The sequence below is a fragment of the Meleagris gallopavo genome, chromosome 11, assembly GCF_000146605.3.
Source record: "Meleagris gallopavo isolate NT-WF06-2002-E0010 breed Aviagen turkey brand Nicholas breeding stock chromosome 11, Turkey_5.1, whole genome shotgun sequence".
Taxonomy (NCBI): domain Eukaryota; kingdom Metazoa; phylum Chordata; class Aves; order Galliformes; family Phasianidae; genus Meleagris; species Meleagris gallopavo.
Genome location: NC_015021.2, coordinates 12,712,001 through 12,731,682, shown reverse-complemented (window position 1 = coordinate 12,731,682; position 19,682 = coordinate 12,712,001). Strand labels below are relative to the sequence as shown.

The window sequence follows — 19,682 nt, the reverse complement described above, 5'->3', positions numbered from 1 at the left end:
TCACATATCCCAATAAAAGTAGGAAGAGAACCTGTCCCCTTGCTTATGTTAAGATAGCATGTCTCTAACTGCATGGTATAAGGAACAGATGTCCCAAGCACTGTTTTGTGGGAAGCTGGCTGAGAGCCCATTCAAATGCCATTAGAACTTGGCTTGGTTTTTTCCCCTCTTTTCTTTAAGAGAAGAGGTGGAAAATAAATACCACCAGCCTCTCAAGAGCACCTATAAAATGGGAACCAGATAGATAATTCATTTTAAAATTGCTTAAATATTAGCAGTTCCACTTATACAAATAGTTGGATTTTTATTAGAACTTTTAATTGCGTCAGATGTATCTAAGGAACATGTTTGCATCTCATTTGAAATGTTTATTTTGCCAGAGTAAACCAACCTAATGCATTCCACAAAAATTAGGCTTCTTTTCATAATGATAATTCAAATAATTAGTGCGTAGATACAGCACACAGAGTCAGTGTATGGAACACAGTATTCACTGGGCATTTAATTGTGTAAAGATGACTTCTGAACAGAGAATGTGTGGCCACACATGTTGGCAAGACCTGCTGTGAGCTTCAAGAGCATCCTTCTCTGACAGTGGAAGTAAGTTAACCAATACCACTCCAGGGACAGGAAAATATCATTTATCTATTTTTGATGAGTTTTGCACAGAAATACAGTGCAGGCTTCTGAATAGCTGGCCAGAAGTGTTCTGGATAAATATTTTAAAGCAGCAAATACCAGTGAAGCAAGTCTGCAGCTGTTCACTTAGTTGAATACACTTACGTGTTTCTTTTTTTCTGGTCAAAATTCAAGAGATCTAAAGGAATAGAGAAAGGAGAATGTATGCTTTATTTTTTGTTATTTCCAAAGTGAAAAGTGTTACTTGGTTTTGAAGCTATAACAGAAAGCTTTGTATCGTATAAATCACTGACTTAAACTGAAGATTTGTAAAGGACAGTGAGCAGTCAGAAGTTAAGTAGGACTGAATAAAGCATAGTCTTGTTCTCATTTTCAGGAGCCAGACTGGATTTTTCTCTTCTGATATCCCCTAAGGTCAGGACATAGGGGATTGTTTGACCTCCGTATTCTCCATCTGAAATGCCCCTTTATGCACCAAACCTTCCTGCACAGCCCATGACTGAGCAATGGGCTTGGCACGTTACAGCCATGGGCCTCCTGTGCCACCAGGCTGCCAAGGTAGGGCTGTCATCTCACCAGAAAAATTGACACTCCAGAAGTGCCCTTCAGTCCATCTATTTCCAATTAAGAAGACAGCATGGAAGAGGCTTACAAGTACTTAGCATCTTGCCAATCGTATTTATGTCAGAAATGTGAGAGATCAGAACTGTTCGGGTGATGTGGGGCTAACTCAGTCACAGAGACACAGGACGTTGCTCTTGTGCCCACTGAGGAGGGGCCAGAAGCGGCTTCCCTTGTCTCCTCTGCCAGCCTGAAATACTACAGAACTGTCCTTACACCTCCTGTTTCTCTGCTGTTTACCCAAATTCATCTCTGCTTCCATTTAAGCCCATTACTTTGTTGTTTGGTCCTCACTGATAGATGAGGCTAATGAATCCCTGCCATTTCTAGGAGCTCTTTGCATGCCAGATGACAAATAGGCCTCCAATGGGATTTTCTGCAGATTGAAAACATCCTATGTCTTCCTCCTTTGGGGAAAAAAAAAAAAAAAAAAAGCAGCTAATACCACCCAGCACTGGCTCATTACTCACTTGCTAAAGCCCACTGAACTCATTGTGTGCTGGCATCTGCTGAGAAAACCCAGGCCACGTTTCTTATAGGAAGGCTCAGGCCTTCACAGAGTAAAAGCTATACAAGAATGTGGAGAGGTTGTCCACACGCTGTTCTTTTCCTATGTAAAATGGAGTTATATCATCAGTTTGTGGTGTTTCATTTGTTAAACACAAGCGCATGATGCAGAACTAAAACCTGATGCTCACAGGATGCTCCAGGCCAGGTTTCTGGTTTCTCTTGGTTCGTTTCCCAAAGGCTCTGACAGCCTCTCATGATTTCACTTGACATCCTCACAGAGCCCCTCTTTTGCACACTGCTCTGACAAAGGGATATGGGTTACTGGTTGGTTTAAACCATTATGGCTCCTGCACATGAGCATCACTTTTAAACCTACACGGCTCCGCTGCACTTTGCTAACCTTTGGTGGACAGTATGAATCTAATCCCCTTTGAGCAGGGTTTTGGAAGCAGACCTCATTTGAAAGGAAAGAACATTCAATAACCTCAGTCTCAAAGCAGGAGACTTGGATGAACAGCTGGATTTCTCCAGCTTGGAAATTCCCGATGCTTGCTGAATTTTTCAGGATAAAAAAAGCAAAAGCAATTATCTCCTCTTCTCCTTGGAAAGAGAATTCCCTGTATCCTTTACCCCTGTGGCATGTGTATAAATATAATCTTCTTTCTCTTCTGGCTGTAGTTCAAATCATGGGTTTTATTCTCCACCCCACCCAGATGGTAGTTACAGAATTGGGGCAGGAGGGAACAAGATTGGAGAGGAAACATATGAAATTACACAGGCAAGATTTAAAGGGGAAGTATAAATAGAAAAAAATGTGCAGAAAACATCTGGCTTCTTCCTAATTCAATCTTCTCTGAAATGAAGCTTCACAATCAAGACCCACTAGGTGATGCATTTGATTGTAATTGGTTTGCAAAACAGGCTAATTTTTCTTACTGTAGTCGCTGTTTTCGTCCTTGGTCCCATCAATTGTACCATCTGGGTGCATCTGCAGGAAGTATTCCTGCTGGCTGAATAACCTTGTCACAATTCCCTTCAGCTGGGGTTCTGCAAAAGAAAAAGTATATATAATTTAAAAAAATTATTAGATATGCCAAACATGTAGCAAGAGACCTAATTTGTACAGCCCCCATTAAGCCCTGAGTAAATAAAGTGTTTGTAAGTAAGACAGCTTTCTGCAATCCCTTTCAAGAGAGGTTGTAAAATATTCATATATACACAGACATACAGGCAAATAAAATGGAGATCAGATGAGCAGGTAAAATGCAAGGCATAGTTGGTACAGCATAAAGTAACAGATTTATGCAACGCTGCTTCAGTGAAAGTTACCTACCAAATGAAAGTCTTTAGACAGCTTACGTATTCTGAATATGCCTCCAGTTTAGAAGCAAATTTGCTAGCAGTCTAGCAAAGAATGCACTTATTGTTTCTTATTGTGTTGCCTGTGAAGGCAACTTGCTCGGTTTCTATGTTTGATTCACTATCATGTCACTCCAGTTTTATGCCAATGAAAAATCTGCTTAAATTGATGTTGTTACAGCAGCGTAACACCAAAGTAACTGAGCATTGAATCAGGCTGCACCAGGCCAACTGTGTGGGACTCAGGGAGCAAAATTCTTAAGAGGAACAGATGTGAGACACCCCCAAAAACGACCTTCGAAGCACTTATGGGCACCTGAAATATCTGTTTTTCCAATCCCATATGTTCCTCCCTCCCAAAAAATGTGTGCCGCATACTCTGGCAGATGAGAACTGCTCTTTGTCATTAGCAGGGTCCACTGGTCAAACAGTCAAAATCTCAGGACAAATTCACTTTGACCACGGGTGTTTTATCAGTGTAGCTTCTTAAAGCCAACCAGCCAGCTACAGGCAGTCCCACCAGCTGGTTTACAGTGATTCCCTCGTGCAAAGCGAGTTCATAGTTCTGCCTGACCACCCTTGAGAAGTTTTGAGCAAACAATAATGAGCTCTTACTAAGAGGAAAAAAAAAAATCCAGTGCAGCATACCAAAATGTAGTCAGCCTCCATCCTCCAAGCCTCTGCTGAGGCTGTTTGATAAGCCACAGTCACTGCATACCTCACAGTCACGTTGTGCATTAAGTGGCCCCATCAGGACTGGCCATCCCTAACATTCCTGCACTGACTTCCCCAGGTGAGGGCAGGGCTCTTCAGCCCAGATTTTCTCTCCAGTCAAACCCCATGGCCAGCAGGGAAAGCAGAGTGGATGGCTGTAAAGGATTGGAGCTTTGGGGACCCCTCCACCAGCCCTCAGGAGAATCAGGTCCAATTTTGTATCTACAGAAGCACGTGCTTGCCATGAATAAATCAGTGCCAGCTGGTTTTCATGCTGCCTTAAAAAGTGATTTCATAGTAACCCAAATGGTGTAGACTGAGGAAGGCAAGATTCACAGCTCTGGGACAGTAAGTACACTCTACTAAGAGCACATGTCAACTAAAGCAAAATAAGTCCATTTGAAAGTAAGCATTTTGCTTTGTTCTTTCCAAAACGCAAAATCTGTTTTGTTGGGCACAGGAACTTGAATCAAAAAGGCAGGGAATGCAAGGCTGTATTATTAGGCACAGCTGAACACTACACTCTCCTCCAATATGTCCCTTTTCCTCCCTTTTATTTAATACCACAATAATAATAAAGGCACTAATAGGCATTCTCCAGTAGGAGACCTATGTTTCAGTCCCTGAATGAGTCTCAGCCTCATTTTTACTCTCTCATTAAATTTTCATGTTTAAGTACTTTGCACAAAATGGAAGAGCTCCCAGCAGGACATGCTTAGAGACACTCCTGCAGCCTGAAGCTCTCGGTGTGCTGGAGAAGGGGGAAGACCTTGCCTGAAATCCCCTGAAGGATAAAAGGAGTGAAGATAAAAAAGCAAAAACAAAAAAAAAACAAAACAAAAAAACCAATACAGCATTACCCCCTTCCTTGGGAAGATGATTTAGCTACTGGACAGAAGGCCATGGTCTTTTGTGGTCCTAACTATACTTGGATCACGCAAATCATTTTGGAAGGACATGCATACTGCTCCCACTTATACTAAGCAGCCTACTGAGTACAACGCAGAGCAAAGCTTCTCACCATTAGTAGCTTACCATCACCTTAAAAGTTTATCGAAACAGCATCAGAACCTCCCCACATCCATGCTATAGATGGAAGCAGGGCTGTACCAGAAGGCTGTCACCATAGGAAAACACAAGGCAAAGCCCCAGCATCCCTTCATCACTGACACAACAAACACAGTCAGGTCTGACTCAAGCTCCAACAACTGCCTGCCTCATAGGCCAGAGCTTTTTTAAGTCAATGCCTGCCAAGGGAAAGGTTGAAGGAGAAGTCTTCTCTTCCATGCTGTTCTTTCTGACCAGATCTACTTCAGTAGAAGTTTGAGGCTCACACTCCTAAGCTCACAGTAGCTCAAGGAAAGTGAAACAGAGCAGTCAGCCACGCATAAAACTAACATGTTCCTCCAGTCCCTAATGCAGTGGTGTATCTGCCTCCATGCTGCTCAGAGTCCTTTCTGCTGCAGCATCCCCACACGCTGGACTCATTTAGGAAGCCCTGCATCGTCAGCAAACAAATCATTTCCAGACCCCCAAAGCGAAGCCTGCTTCTAACAAGGACCAAGGATGCACCCATCCTTTTCCCCAAAGCTCAGCCCAGAGTTACTGCTTGAAGAGAGGCGTGCAATCACAGAATTGCATTTTTCCAGCCAACCCAAAGGCACAACTCTATACTTGCTCTTGTCCGACTCTTCACTTTAGTCATATCATATATCTTAGCATCACCTTTTTCCAATCCCAGAGAACAGCAATTTTATCATAGTCTTCTAGCATTGCCACCCCTTGTGCTGCAGCAATCACACTGAAAATCTCAGTGATTTTTTGTTTACTTGTTTTCAGAAATTAACATAACCATGAACTCTCTTGGTCAACTAAGGACAGAGGAGTATCCTGACAGGCCATAACACAAGGCAGAAAGACAAAATTGAATGAAAGTTCCCCACAGCTTAGCAGTTACACAGAAGAGAGCAATTCTTCCTTGCAGAAAATATTTCCAGCGCTTCAATAAACACTGGGAGGAAAAGAAAGCCCATAACCCTGAGGCTTTGTCAAGTTCCCCAGTAAAACTGCCCCAAACTATAATCAATAGGAAACAGAACAAGCCATAAAGAGTGGAGAAAAACTGCAGCACAGACAAGTACAATCCCCTCTATTACCATTTTCTTTCTGTAACTCACAAAAATCACTCACATCTACTCTTTAACCTCATCATTGTATTAAGAGCAACTTGGATCTCCATGCCTTTAAAGGAGGCAATACTGCACAATGCACTCAGATTAAACCTACTTCTCCCACTCATGCTCCTTCACACACTCTCCTAACTTTGCTGCAGGATCAGCTTTTCCCACAGAAATGGAACTAAACTAACATGGACAAGACTTCATTGTAACTTAGTGGCTCCCTAAAGACAAAGACAAGTGTTTCAGAATGGATTTAAAGGAGAAGTTATGACTGTCTTGATCTCAAAGTACAGTCTGAACACAAGAGACTTCTATGCAGCACTTATTCCCAACGCAGCCCCCAAGCTATTAAGATTCCCATGTGATATATCAAGGGATATTTTTGTTCTTGTTTTATAAGCTGTTGTGCTTTAGGATGCTCACATAAGGGATCCTGCTCTGGCTGCTCACACAGCTATTCAGGGTGGGGAAGCCAGAGGAAATGCAGCAGATCCACTCCTCACACCAAGGCAGCGAGCTCCAATCTTTAAAATGTGGTGCTCCCTGAAGGTACAGGGAAAAAACACCCCCACAAAACACCCCCAATGGCCGTGGTCACAGAGCAGAACAGCCCAAGAATACCAGAGGGCAAGAGCTAAGCCACAGCTTTGCCCCTCTTTGCAGCATCTATCAAGCTGCTTTAATTTTTTTTTCCCCTTAGAGCAAAGACACAGCCTTCAGCTGCTCACCCTTCTTAAAGCAGTCACCCAATAACCAACACATCACACCTCCTCAACAGACATCCCATTTGTTCTCTTTTCCATGGGAGAAGTTCAGCAGCTCTGCAAGCCCTGCTTTTAGCTTCTTGATCCCTCAATACAGCTGAGACTGACCAGTAACAATCTGATTGCTGATCTCCCTGTTGCTATCTAACCAGTAGTGTGATGCTGATGTTACTCAGTTCAGCTGTTCCAGTTCTGGACCTTCAAGTCACCTCCATCCACCACAGGCTATATTGTATGATAACTATCATTGAATCATTAAGATTGGAAAGACCTCTAAAATTATCTAGTCCAACCCCAGCTTACCCCACCATGCCCCCTAACCATATCCCTCAGTGCCACATCTCCACAGCTCTCAAGTGCCTCCAGAGACGGTGACTCCACCACCTCTCTGTACAGCCTATTCCATCTTCTGGGACTTCCCAAAGGACATGAAAGGTACAGGGCACTCACATACAAATCAGCCCTCTAACAGCATCACACGGCCCACAAACACAAGCACTACTGAATGTATTCACCATATCCCATGGGGAAGTGTAGGAGCTCTGGCAGAGTCACTGGGAGAAAAGTTTTTTATTAGAAATATCACTGGTCTTTAATTGCCCTTTATTTAATTTCTGCTAAGTTCATACAGCAAAGAAGGCAATGTCATTGCCTTCTAGTAGGCTACAAATCCTACAGAGCAAGAGCAAGTTTAAAATAAATAAATAAATAAATAAATAAATAAATAAATAAATACCCACCTCTTCCAATGACCAGTAACAGCTTAAAGAAAAGCAAAACATCCATCCAGAGAGATTCTGCCCCCTCAGCTGCTAACCCTTAAATGAGGATGAGTAGGGGTGGATCCTTGCTCCACCCCTCTGGTCACTCAGGAGCATTGCTTGCACCTGGGCTCCCTGGGTTAGCCTTGCCTTCTCACCTGGTGCTCAACCATTGGCTTGGGCTGTGATCTGCAATTCCACTGCAAAATTGAACATGGAACTAACTGCAAAATAGAAAGCACGCAAGCAAGACAATTGCTCTTAATGTGAAAAGAAGCTGTGGGGTTATGCACCCAATGCAGCATTCAGCAAAACCCTGCTGAGAGCATGCTGTTGCTTACTCTTCAGTAAACACTGGCAAGGTGCTGTACGAATGTGAGCTGGGCATGTGCCACAGTGTGAACCCCAGGAACCTTAAACCTTACAACCTCCATCATGCATCCCAGGGTAGCTCAAACCAATCTAGACCCTGAGCTGTGGAGAACCACAGGATAGGGCACAACTCTGATTTGCAGCTGACCCACCTTTAGGAGGACAGTTTGCATGGCCTCACTTCTTTCAATTCACAGAGCACCATGCCTTGCTGCAATGTGTCTAACTGAGGGTCTAGACTGGGAGACCTGAGGGAACTCAACCAGACACCATTCAACCAGACCTTAACCTCAGCTCACTGAGCAAATGGGAGGATTTGGCAGGGCTGGGTTTCAGCAGCCTCTTGGAAAGACAAAGGGCTTAGAGACCTTTCAGGGACTGCAGTCACTGGCTCCAGGGACTCCTGCAATCCATAGCAATGCTCTGGCTGACAAGCAAGCCTTGACTGGAGGGTGCTGGTGCAGAACTGCTTCTAAATTCACTCTGCATTGGGTGTCAGAGGTCCTATGTGCTGGTTATGGCTTCAAATGAAGCTCCAGGGTTACTCTTCTCCACGTAATAAGCTGTCAAGCAGTGGAAGACTCCTCTCACTTGGTCAGTTAGCAGCCATTTTACATCCAGCAACTGCAGCCAGGTAGCAGGAAGGTATCACCAAATAATTTTGGCAAGATACATGCCTGTTTATTTGCTGTAGCAGGACACACTCTGACTCAATGCCTCCACCTGCACTCAGCACAGTAAGTTTATTTGGGACTCTGAACCAGCCCAGCCAGCACTGCAAAGTACATTGGGCTGGTAAAGGAGAAAGCATCTCTGATGCTGGGTGCACTGCTGTCTGGCCTCTCTGCCAACGCAACACTTCTGTTGAGGATGTGACTGCAAACAGGGCACCTGTAATGCAGCTCAGGAGCACATTTCACCTAAATGTTTTTTGAATATTTGTTTTTTGCAATTAAGCATTTGAGCCTGGAACTTACACACCCCGTTATTCTTATTTTTCCCCCATTCAGGATACGGCTGTCACACTGGGAGGCTGATTTATGACTCATCCAACTGCACTCAAATCCACAGCAAACCCAGCACTCAAGTCAGGGTGTAAACCACTCCTAATTTACTGAGATCAGCTCCGCAGGTACAGTGCCACCACAGAAACTGCAGTTCTTCTCCCCTGAGAAGGACAGGTTCCCAAACACTCAATAAGCCAACTATTGCAAACACACGCTGACAGAGATGAGCACCAAAATCTCCCTTTGGAAGCAGAGTTAATGAAGGTTTGCACTAACTCAGCAGGCAAATGCACCAGCAAGCTCCATGCAGATTACTATGGTGACAGGCGTCAGCATAGAGCTTAGGGAGGAAAAGATGAAAAGCTGCAGGAGAAAAATGTGCTTTATTTTGCTCCCACCCAGAAGCTGCTAAGATCTCTTGGGTGTTTGGAGTTAAAATGAAGTAAGTGATTGTCTCCAATTGAACACATCACTGTTGGCGTAAGTTCTGCATCTCAGCTCATGACTATGATTCACTGAAGCCACCCAAACGGGGAAGCAAGGAGGACATTTCCCAGCCCCATAAAGTGTTTTCCCATAGCAAAAAAAATGGCAGCAAAATGACTGTGACCAGACGGATATGCTCCATCACAAGTAGCTGGCCCGGAGGATTGGGTGATGGATGCAGAGGCGTAAACAGAGCAACTGAATGACGCTAAGGAGTCTTTCCTGATGGGCAAAATGCCCCCAGCATCACCAGGCAGTTGATCCCGGCTGCTCTCCCAGGGATGCAGAACAAAGGCCTTGCCCAGCTCCAGAGCGTTGTGATTACAAGCTTGGAGGCGCCCTCTAATTATGGGGAATTTATTTTGAGAAGAAAATGACTCCAGGACAATAGGGCTGTGTGGTATACTTGTGTATTTACTCATCTCAAGTGCAAATCTCCACCCAGGACTAATAACTACTGAGAGACAACTGGTGTTTTCAGGGTGCATTACATGAAATAACAGGCTGTGCTGACAGGGATGGCCTCTGCATTTGAAGGACAAGCTTCCGAAAATGACATTTCCCTAACTCAGAGGGATGATGGCTCGAGCCGCTGACAGCACCCATCAAAACAATCACCTCCTGTCACTGCCACTGAGTCACCAGAGCAGAATGGTACTTGTAGGCAAAAAGAGCATCCAGAGAAGTGATTTCCTCTCCTGCGTTCATGTCTGCAAGGAGGAACAGCAATCAGCCCTCCAGCACCGTTGCCTCCTGCCCACACCCCTGTACCAAGCAGCAGACACGTACAAACCTCTGCACGACGTCTGCTTTGCTGTACAAAGCTGGGACCCTCCAGGGAAGCCTACTGCTCATTTGTAGAGTAGATGGAAAGGATGTGTTTGCATTCACTGCTGTTCACGCAGGAGCTCCCATATCTGGGGAATCAGCTTTGGAGGGATATTAATACAAGAATGAGGTAAGGGGCAGAGAAAGGAACCACCCACATAAAGCACTGGAAAAGAGGGGCGCAGCCACAAGGCTACTGCTGCATGCCTCTCCCAGACCACCCTCTTCCTGGGGGCCCACAAGCAGTTGTCACCCTACGGCCCACCCAGACCCTTAGGTCCTGACCCCACGCAACAGCCACCTCAGGTCCGGGACTCAAAGAAGTCTAAAACCCTGCATTGCTTCACACAGAAGGCAAACATCAAACCTGCATACAGGACACGTGAGCTGCCCGCTCTAGGCAGCCCCTGGATACAAATTAGGGAGGGATGGCACAACCAGCGCTGTCGGGCCAGAAGTGGTCTCCAGTGAGACCACAGCTGAAAGCAGAGGGATGACAAGAGGAAGAAAGGTGATGGTGGCCCAACTGCCACCAGCTATTGGCACAGGGCTACTGATTACCTTCAGGTAAAATTAGCCAGCTGAATATTTTAATTACTCAATAATTCAGAGAGAGAGCAGCTGAAGCTATCCACAAACTCCATCTCATTATTGGGGGAAAACAAGAGATCAGAAATGGGTGGACCTTTATTTTTTTCTTTTAAGAGGTTTTCTTTGGAAATGTAATGGAACAAGAAAAAAAGGATTTTAAAAGAGTTGGAGATAAAAGCTGAAGTTTCCTTTTAAGTAGAATGAAATATTGCACCGGATTGGAATCCTCTCCTCCCCACAAACTTCTTTTATTTGACTAGAGAGGTAAAAAACAATTCTTCTTACAGCTACACTGCCAGGATTGTTTTCCACTCCCCAAGGACATGGTTGTTGTTCTCCTGATCACTGTATTTCAGCAGCAGTCAGGTTCTCACAGCATCTCCCCTTAAAGTACAATCTTATACACCTGTACCGACTCCAGCTCTGATGAGAAAACCAAAGCCTGACAGGAACTGAAAGCATCAAGGAGAGACATAGGGCTGTTCCCTGTTTTATGCAAGCTGAGCCTTTTCAAGTGAAGAATTTCAGAAAAATATGAGAATTTTAATGGAAAAGAAGTTGTAGCTAACACTCCTAAGCTGTCATTTCCCAGCAGAGTCAGTGCTTTGGCTACTGAAGGTTAAGGCATGCTCATATGTATGGGCAGCAGAGCACGCAAGATATATTATTTATTTTGATGAACACTCTGCAATTTTTCCTGACATTTTGTGTAATTAGCCAAAATTACAGCAATATTCACCCAGAGCGAAACAGAGGATAGCATAAATATTATGCGTGAGCCCACAGTCACTGATCACATTTCATTTGAGTGTAAACGTGACCCCACAAAGAGACCAAGCACTCAGCTTCTCCTCTGGGATCAGCTCCCAAGTGGGCTGCTGCAAAGCAGAAACACTGGGAACAAAATTCATGCACGAGTATTTAGCAAATGGTGTCCTCCAACCTGCAGAGTTCAGGGGCTGAGGGAAGACTGAGCTCAGCATGCACACCCTGCAAAGATGGGGACAAAGCAGAGCCATCCCTGCTGTATCCACCATGCATTTCTCCAAAGGGATGAGAGGTGTTAGACTTCTTTGCTTAATAGGTAATGGGTCTGAGTCATGGAAAAAATCAAAGCTAGAATCAGACATACGATGTTCTGAGATTTGTCTTCTTCACTGCACGAACACAGCTTAAGACTTCCCATAGCAGTTTCTGAGCATTTTGGACCCAAAATTAGCACATTACTAAATTTCAACAAATATTACACAACATCTAAATGTGCATACAGAAAATGTGATGCTTTTGACGCTCTGGTCTGAAACAAGATTACACTTCAAAGGGCTAGATCATGCTAAAAACAGTCAAAGCCTGACATGTGGTTCCAATTCTTCTTTCTTTCCTTCTGCTTTGTGAGAATACACTTTATCTGCCTGCAGAACATTTTAAATTTTGCACTGGAGCCAATGAAAATGCTCATGGTGTGAGAAAGCCATGACACACCTCCCACCACCTAAGGCTCTCCATGGTGGATGACTGCAAGGTCTCCCATGGGATAAGCAGGTTCACCCCTGCCTGATCTGCTGTCATCTTGGGAATGAGATTCGCTGTAGAATCATTTGAGTTGGAAGGAACCTTTAAAAGGCCATCTGGTCCAAGGTGCCCTGCAATGAACAGGGACACCCACAGCTCCATCAGGTGCTCAGAGCCCCATCCAGCCTGACCTTGGGTGTCTCCAGGGATGGGGCACCCACCACCTTTCTGGGCAACCTGTGCCAGTGCCTCACCACCCTTAGTGTAAAAATCTTCTTCTTTATATCCAATATAAATATCCTCCCTTTTAGTTTTTTGCAACCATTTCCCCTTGCCCTGTCACAGCAGACCCTGCTAAAGAGTCTGTCCCCTTCCTTCATACAGCCCCCTCTGGGTACAGAGAGGCCACTCTCAGGTCTCCCCACAGCCTTCTCTTCTCCAGACCAAATAGCCCCAGCTCTCTCAGCCTGTCTGGCAGGAAGACACTGTCCTAAAGAGCATACAGTCACACTGGAAAAGCACTGGTGGCTGTATCACAAGCTCTGCCAGCTCTTTTAGCCACTGTCACAGACGATCCCCACTGAAGCGTGATGTCAGCCCCTGAGGGATGCATGCACGAATGGCTGAAGATCAATAACTGAGATGCGAGGTGCACTCAGACAGCAATTAGACCCAGATCTGGTTACAGGACCTGTGCCAGGGAAAGGACTGGCCCGGGACAAGGTGGATGGTCCAATGTGTGCTTTGCTCACATCTCCTGCGGGCTCTGGAGTCCCTGGAAGTCAGCACAGCTGTGCCTTCATGCTCATTTCTTCATTTTTCAATTTTCTGGAAGACGCAGATTGGCTCTTTGCAGCCTGGCTTCACTCGCAGCAATCCAATACAACTTGACCTTTTGCAAACAGTTTTGCTTTGGGGAATGAAGGGAACGCATTTATTTGGCAGTTCTGGCCATACGAGTGGCAACTGCTAAGCAAAGAAACCATGCATGCAGCCAGAAGGGGAGGGGCAGCAAATGATGTTGTTCTAGATAAATATCAATTAAGTGAGCTTGTTCTATTAACCCCAAGACCTGGCTCTGTTCTTCCTTCGTTTCACTCTGAAACGCTGAAAAATTTCAAGTTTTTCTTCCTTAAAAAAGGAATGTTGACCCCAACTTCCATCAAAGCACAAATACTCCTTTAAAAACAACGTATTCCAGGAATCCCTGCCAGCGTCATTCACTGGGGGAGGAGAACAAAGCGCATCTGCAACTTGCAACCCATATGCAAAGCACAAGCAGCCTCCAGAAAGGCCGAGTTATTTCAGGCTTCTGCTACACGCAGTGAAAGGAAAACAGTAGATGTAGCGGTTTGCTTTATGCTCTGGAAGGATACTGTGTTAACACAAAGAGTTCTGTTAGCTAGGGAATGGAGACAAACCGGGCACTACATCAGGGAGTGTAAGGATACAGTTTCCTGACAGGCTGCAGTGTGTGCAGCCCAGGTAAGGAGCTGAGGTACAACAACAACGTGGTCACGGCAGTGATGCTACCCCCATGGCAGCTCTGCTCTCCTCACTGCCCAAGTTGGGATGTTGAGTTTTCTGATAAAATAAGCAGTATCTGCTCTGCTGAAATTATTCTAACTTCACGCTGAATTCAGCAAAGCAGGGAAGGAGGGACAGCAGGAAACAAAGAAGGAAGGAAGAGAGGAAAAAAATCTTGACTTCATTTTGGTATTTTTGGAATACAAGCTTTCTTTTTTTATTATTTCATAACATTTTTTTTAGGACCATATCTTAAAGTTAAAAAAATAAATACACGTGAAATTAAACTTTTCCTCAAAAAAACACAACACCAAAACAACCAACAGATAAGTCAGAGATAAACTGATGTATATGGATTTTTTATTCTATGGGGAGGAAGAATAATCCCTCATGGACCTCTTTTCCCCTGACTTCCATTTGGCTGTTGATGGAGGAATCACTCATTTGCACTGCTTTAATGATGAACCAGCTCTGCTAGTGAGCAGTGTTCACCGCTCCCACAAGCACAGCTCCCACTGAGGCCATGAGAAGAACAGACACCCATACTACTGGTTGCCTGGATGATTTCTGTGGATTTTCTTGGCAAAGACTACACCCAGCCCAGAAGCAGCACAGTGTGCACGCTGACTGATGTGCTCACCTGCAGCCTGTGCTGCAAAGTGGGTTGCAGCTGAGTTTTCCATGCTCTGGAACAACCCAGCAGCCTGCAGTGCTTCTGAGTCCCCACATTTGGAAGTCATGTTTGTGTGCAATACCACCCCCACAGCTCAATTTGATAAAACAAAACCTATTTGCTGAGCTGTCTCAAGCAGAAGGGAACCTTTCCCTACTCCTGATTATTGTGCATTCATTAGCACCAGCCACTTGGCACGTGTGCCTTCACCCAACACCCCTAGGATTCTTTTCAGCAAGGCAATGTCATTGTCTCCAAGCACACCTTATCCCTAGGCCAAACTGATGGGGGATAGTACCAAACCCTACAGAATAGCAGTGTGATGGGGTCCCTCAGCTGTATGTACACAGACATACACACAAACTGTGTGGAGAAACACTGAGATGCACCCTGAATTCTGAGACACCACAGTGGCCAAATTCCATGGGTTGGTCGTGTACTGCAGCTCCACTGAGAGCAATGACCATAAAAGTGAGCAAGGACTATGAGAAAATGAATGGAGAACTAAAAAAGTGCTTCTTCCATGAGCTTCAATCATCACTTTCACTCCATACGAAATCAGAAAGGATTCAACTCCAATGTTTAAAGGAGGAAAATCAACTTTTTACAGGGGTTGATAGTGATAGGACAAGGGGGAATGGTTTTAAGCTAAAGGAGGGAAGATTTAAATTAGATGTTGGCTAAGTTTTTCACAGAGAGGGAGGTGAGGTGCTGGCACAGGCTGCCCAGGGAAGCTGTGGCTGCTCCATTCCTGGAGATGCTCAAGGCCAAGCTGGGCTGGGTGCTGGGCAACCTGAGCTGGTGCTTGATCTAGCAGTTGGCAACTCTGCATGCACCAGGGAGTTGGAACTTAGTGATCCTTCAGGTCCCTTCCAACTCAAAGCATTCTATGATTCTGTGATCCAATGGATTCGGGGGAATTTAACAGCTTACAAAATAGACAGACTTCTCAAATGTTCAAATGATTCTGTGAATGAACAAGGTCCTTCCGTGTCCTTCAGCTGAAGTTGCTCTTATGTTTCACTTATACTGCTGCAAAGATATCTACATGTATTTATATATATATAAAACTCTAAATCTTCGTCTATTAATCAAGATGAGAAATACTGCAGAGGGAAAAGCCATTTTACGTTATTGGGTTGTTTTTTTCTACATGTGAGCTATTTCCTTCACTTTGGAAAATGCCTTTAGATCTCCTTAAGGAAAAGCATCTTTTCCCTGGAGAATCACGGAATACATATCAGACAGTGGGGAAAAAAAAAAGGAAAAAATAGAGGTTTTTTTTGTTCTTCTTGACGGAAGAAAAAATACTGTTTGTGACCCTGAGCTCTGCATTCCAAGCTAGAAATCCTTTTTCAGAAATGAAGCCCAAAGAGATGGAGATGATGCTCTGCAATGGCTGCTGCTGCAGAACCCAGCTCCAGGCTGAGCTCTGCCTGTGAAGATGAGTGATGAAGCAACAGCGTGCTCAACAACCTGCACCCACCAGCCTAGTGCTAGCACTACAAAACAGTGCCTGGAAGCTTCAGTTCAGCCACAAAGGGACGAATACACTTGGTTCCACCATTTGTTGGCAGGGAAGCCATGGGAGAGAAGCAGTGCCCAGTCTTATGCATTCAACTCTTGGATTCATTGTTCTTAATCAAGCCTTAATCAAAGGTTACATCTCCTGAAGCAGCACCAAAAAGCCGTGCCACACATTAATTTCTTTGCAATCCTCCAGCAAGTTCCTATGGTCAGAACCAAATACATATTTTAACCTTTTCTAGCCATACTTTATACATATAACTGTGCAGGTGCTCTTCAGCATACACACATTTTGCTTGGCACAACTGCTGCCGAGAGCCTGATGAATTCACAAGAATGGGATTCAGCCCATGTGTCCAAATCTGCAGCTCCGTCCATCACATCGGCGTCCTTAGTTGGCCTGCCTCAAACTGACAAGTCGTACCTTAGAGCCAAGTGTGTAGAAAAGATAACAAAAAAGAACACGGGAAAGAGAGAAGGAGACCATGCTGGGCGAGCCGCCTTTGCCCATCACGAGGTGGATGAAACGAGTGCAGGCTTTACAGCATGGTGCTTACTGCCACCGACCACCGAGACGTCTCCACAGCCTGTTTTCCCCAGGCACCCAGAGCTCTGATTATACAAGACGTCCCTGCATGGACCTGCTTCCAAAAAGCTGCCCACACCCAGTGCTGAGCCAGCCCCAACTTCTCCCAGCTCTGAGCTCTCCCTTCGCTACGACAACAGGAGAACTGAGAAGTGGTGCCAACCAGCGCCAAGCGCAGCTCTGCTCACGCGCGCCATTCCTGGATATTTCAGTTGCAGCACTGTGTTGCTTATTATAAACACTTAATTGACGTAAGCTCACACCATTCCTTTACAGAGGCAAAGAACATGGGGAGTGTGCTGGGGTGGACGGGAGGAACTGGGGCTCTGTGTTGAGCAGTGCCTCGGTTTCACTGTCTGCACAACGGGGTGAACTCTCTCCATTTAGTAGAGCTCGCCAGGTACTGTGGATGCATATCGCTCTGTCAGAGTGAAGTATTTTAACAGTTACTCCCTACAGCTGTAAAACAAGGTCATGTTTAGGAAGGTAACAACAGTTCCCCCAGAAGCGTGCCACTTCCAAATGGGATCTACCCCTTTTGAACACAGGTGTTTCTCACGTTCCTCTCACCACGCTAAGCTGCATGTCATTAAGCGCACATAATCACTGGGCTTGTGGGTCACTGCACAATGTATGCACATTTCTTTAAACTAGTTTCAGTTCATTTGCATGTCATTTTCTATGCACAGGAGTGACTCTGCAATGAATAAATAACGCGGGCACAGCACACCCCCTGCACCAACAATGAGAACGGCAGCAAACCCAGCGGTATGCAACCCTCTGAGCAGCACACCTGAGCCCAGGAGTGGGATGCACCAGTAGAACAACCCTTCATTTGAAGACTGACAAGAGGGAACTGGGCAGTTGGTATTTTTTTAAAGCAAATTAATTTCTCTACTTGTTTAATTTTATAAATGGAATACGGTGCCGGTTACAAGTGATTGACTGTCAGCTCTGAAGACTGAACAGTTTTATTTTTACAGCACTGACTAGCATTGATTCTTCCTCTTAGTCAATAAAAAGTCTTCCTTAAATCACTCTGGTGTGTAACTTATTGAACACCTCCCTTAGCAAGAAAGCCCATGCGAGTGGAGGGAATTCTTAGAATTTAGTGATTCTTCATGGGCATCTAGTGAATCCAAAGGAAGCAGAATTACACCTACAGCTGGGAGCAATGGGATGGGACCAGTAGCAAGACTGACCACCCACACCCCACTATAAAAGTCACTCAAACTTTAACGAAACAAAGCATCTTGAAATCCAGAAAACAGGTCTAGATTTGGGTTGAGAGCTGACCATCAGATATGATGATCTGAGAGGTCTTTTCCAACCTTAATGGCTCTGTGTTTTTATGGTTTCCACCCTTTGAGTCCTTGGCTTGACGGATATCACTCAATAGCAGATGGGGAGGAAAAAGGAATGAGAAAAGGTTCCATCAGCGAGAGTCCAAGGTCCCACTCTTGATCCCACAAAAAGGGATTCCTCAGACAAAATGAGAACACTTTTTGGGAAAGAGCCATTTTATGGTCTGGATTCACAAGGTAATTTAGATATAGGATGGCCCAAAAGCTACCACTCACAGTAAAATGAACAAATTAAGAAAAAAGCAACATTGTTTTTTTCCCTTTGAATATGTCAAGTCACGCTGTATTTCAAATATTTTGCATCCTCTCTTGGCAGTTGCTTTAGAACAGATCATTAGTAAGTCTGGTTTGCAGCCTAACCACATGCACTGTGAGTCCTGAAGCATTTTGCTAGCTGAATACAGCCCCAGCCCCACAGGCTGTGTATGGGGGATGCTGGCAACAACCCAACAACCCAGTCTTCTTTCCCCTTCAATCACAACCAACCATGAATGGCCTTTTTACCTGAGCGGTTCTCCCTGTTTTCATTCCTCCCCCGAGTGCTGATCTCAAATCTCAGCCTACAGCCTCAGGAGCAGCCACCACTCGCTGCAAGGTGCACAGATATGGGAAATATGGCAGGACTACTCAGGTTGATGACACATCCCTAAGAGATGAGTATGTGTGTATCACACTTAACCATGATACTAACAAACACCTGAGGAAAGGATCTGCTCACAGCGGCTTCTCAAAGCAAGCTGTGTTTTACTTTATTTATTTTTTTTTCTCTGAATGTTGGTTTCTAGCAATGAAAGAAAGGAAGGAAGAAGTAAATAGTAATTCCATTGAGAATTCAGGAAAGGCCTTTTCCTGCCAGGTGCTGAGTTTTCATGCTGACCAAGGACACCTGAGTGCACTACTCAGAACTGAATCTGTGGGTGATAGGACTTCATGGGAATGTGAGCAACACGTACATCAGCGCAGAAGTTTTCCATAAGGAACGGAGACTAAGCGCACATACAAACAAATAAAGGAAAGAGAGGAACAGGAGGCTGTCCCAAAATGCATTTCTAGGCTCTTGCAAGCTCGGTATTATGTGCAACAGTCATGGAGCTGCCATCTGGAAGGCTTTCAGAGCTAAGGAAATTCCCCATGCAACTCAATCTCAAGAAGCAGCACTTGAGGGATCGAGATATCAAATGGCCACGATTCTAACTGATCCTCGGCTTATCGATCCCCTTGTCACTATGCAGAAAATAAGAGCACGTTATTTGAAAAGCGAACCTAGTGGGAGGTGGGAAAATACGACCGTGAGTTAAGCCGCTGGGTTCCTCCTTCGGGGCTGCGGCGGAGGGCTGAGCCCAGCGACCCCGCAGCTCGGGGGGAACCGCAGCGCCCGGGCGAAGTTGAGCGCGGAGCGAGCCCTTCCCCCGACGGCTGGAGGCACCCGGGAGCGGAGCCGGTCCCCACGGCCCCGGCCCGCGGTACTCACCCGGTCTCCTCCTCACCGGCCTTTTCCTGCCGCTGCAGAAGCGCACTTTGCTGAAGACCCCCAGGACGTGCCTCTCGCAGAGGGAGCGCCCGTCCTTGCTGGGGCTGGAGCGGCGCTTGGAGGCGGACACCCGGTCGCTGTTGGACTCCCTCGCCTGCCGCTTCTGCCGGATCAACGAGCTGGCGATAGC

The 19,682-nt window shown here is 45.4% G+C and overlaps 1 protein-coding gene across 2 annotated transcripts in view; it reads right to left on the bottom strand.

Moving 5' to 3' along the window:
• Positions 1-19,682, bottom strand: part of FGF12 (fibroblast growth factor 12) — a 116,417-nt gene that overhangs the window by 63,244 nt on the left and 33,491 nt on the right. The window contains exons 1-2 of one of the 2 annotated variants that reach the window (XM_019619028.2): positions 7,528-7,595; positions 2,707-2,817 (exon numbers count right to left, since the gene is read on the bottom strand). In XM_019619028.2, the coding sequence (XP_019474573.1) occupies positions 2,707-2,817; positions 7,528-7,573 (157 nt within the window). In that variant the 5' untranslated portion in view covers positions 7,574-7,595. Of the gene's footprint in view, positions 1-2,706; positions 2,818-7,527; positions 7,596-19,682 lie in introns of those variants that run through there. The other variant, XM_019619027.1, reaches the window with a different exon arrangement.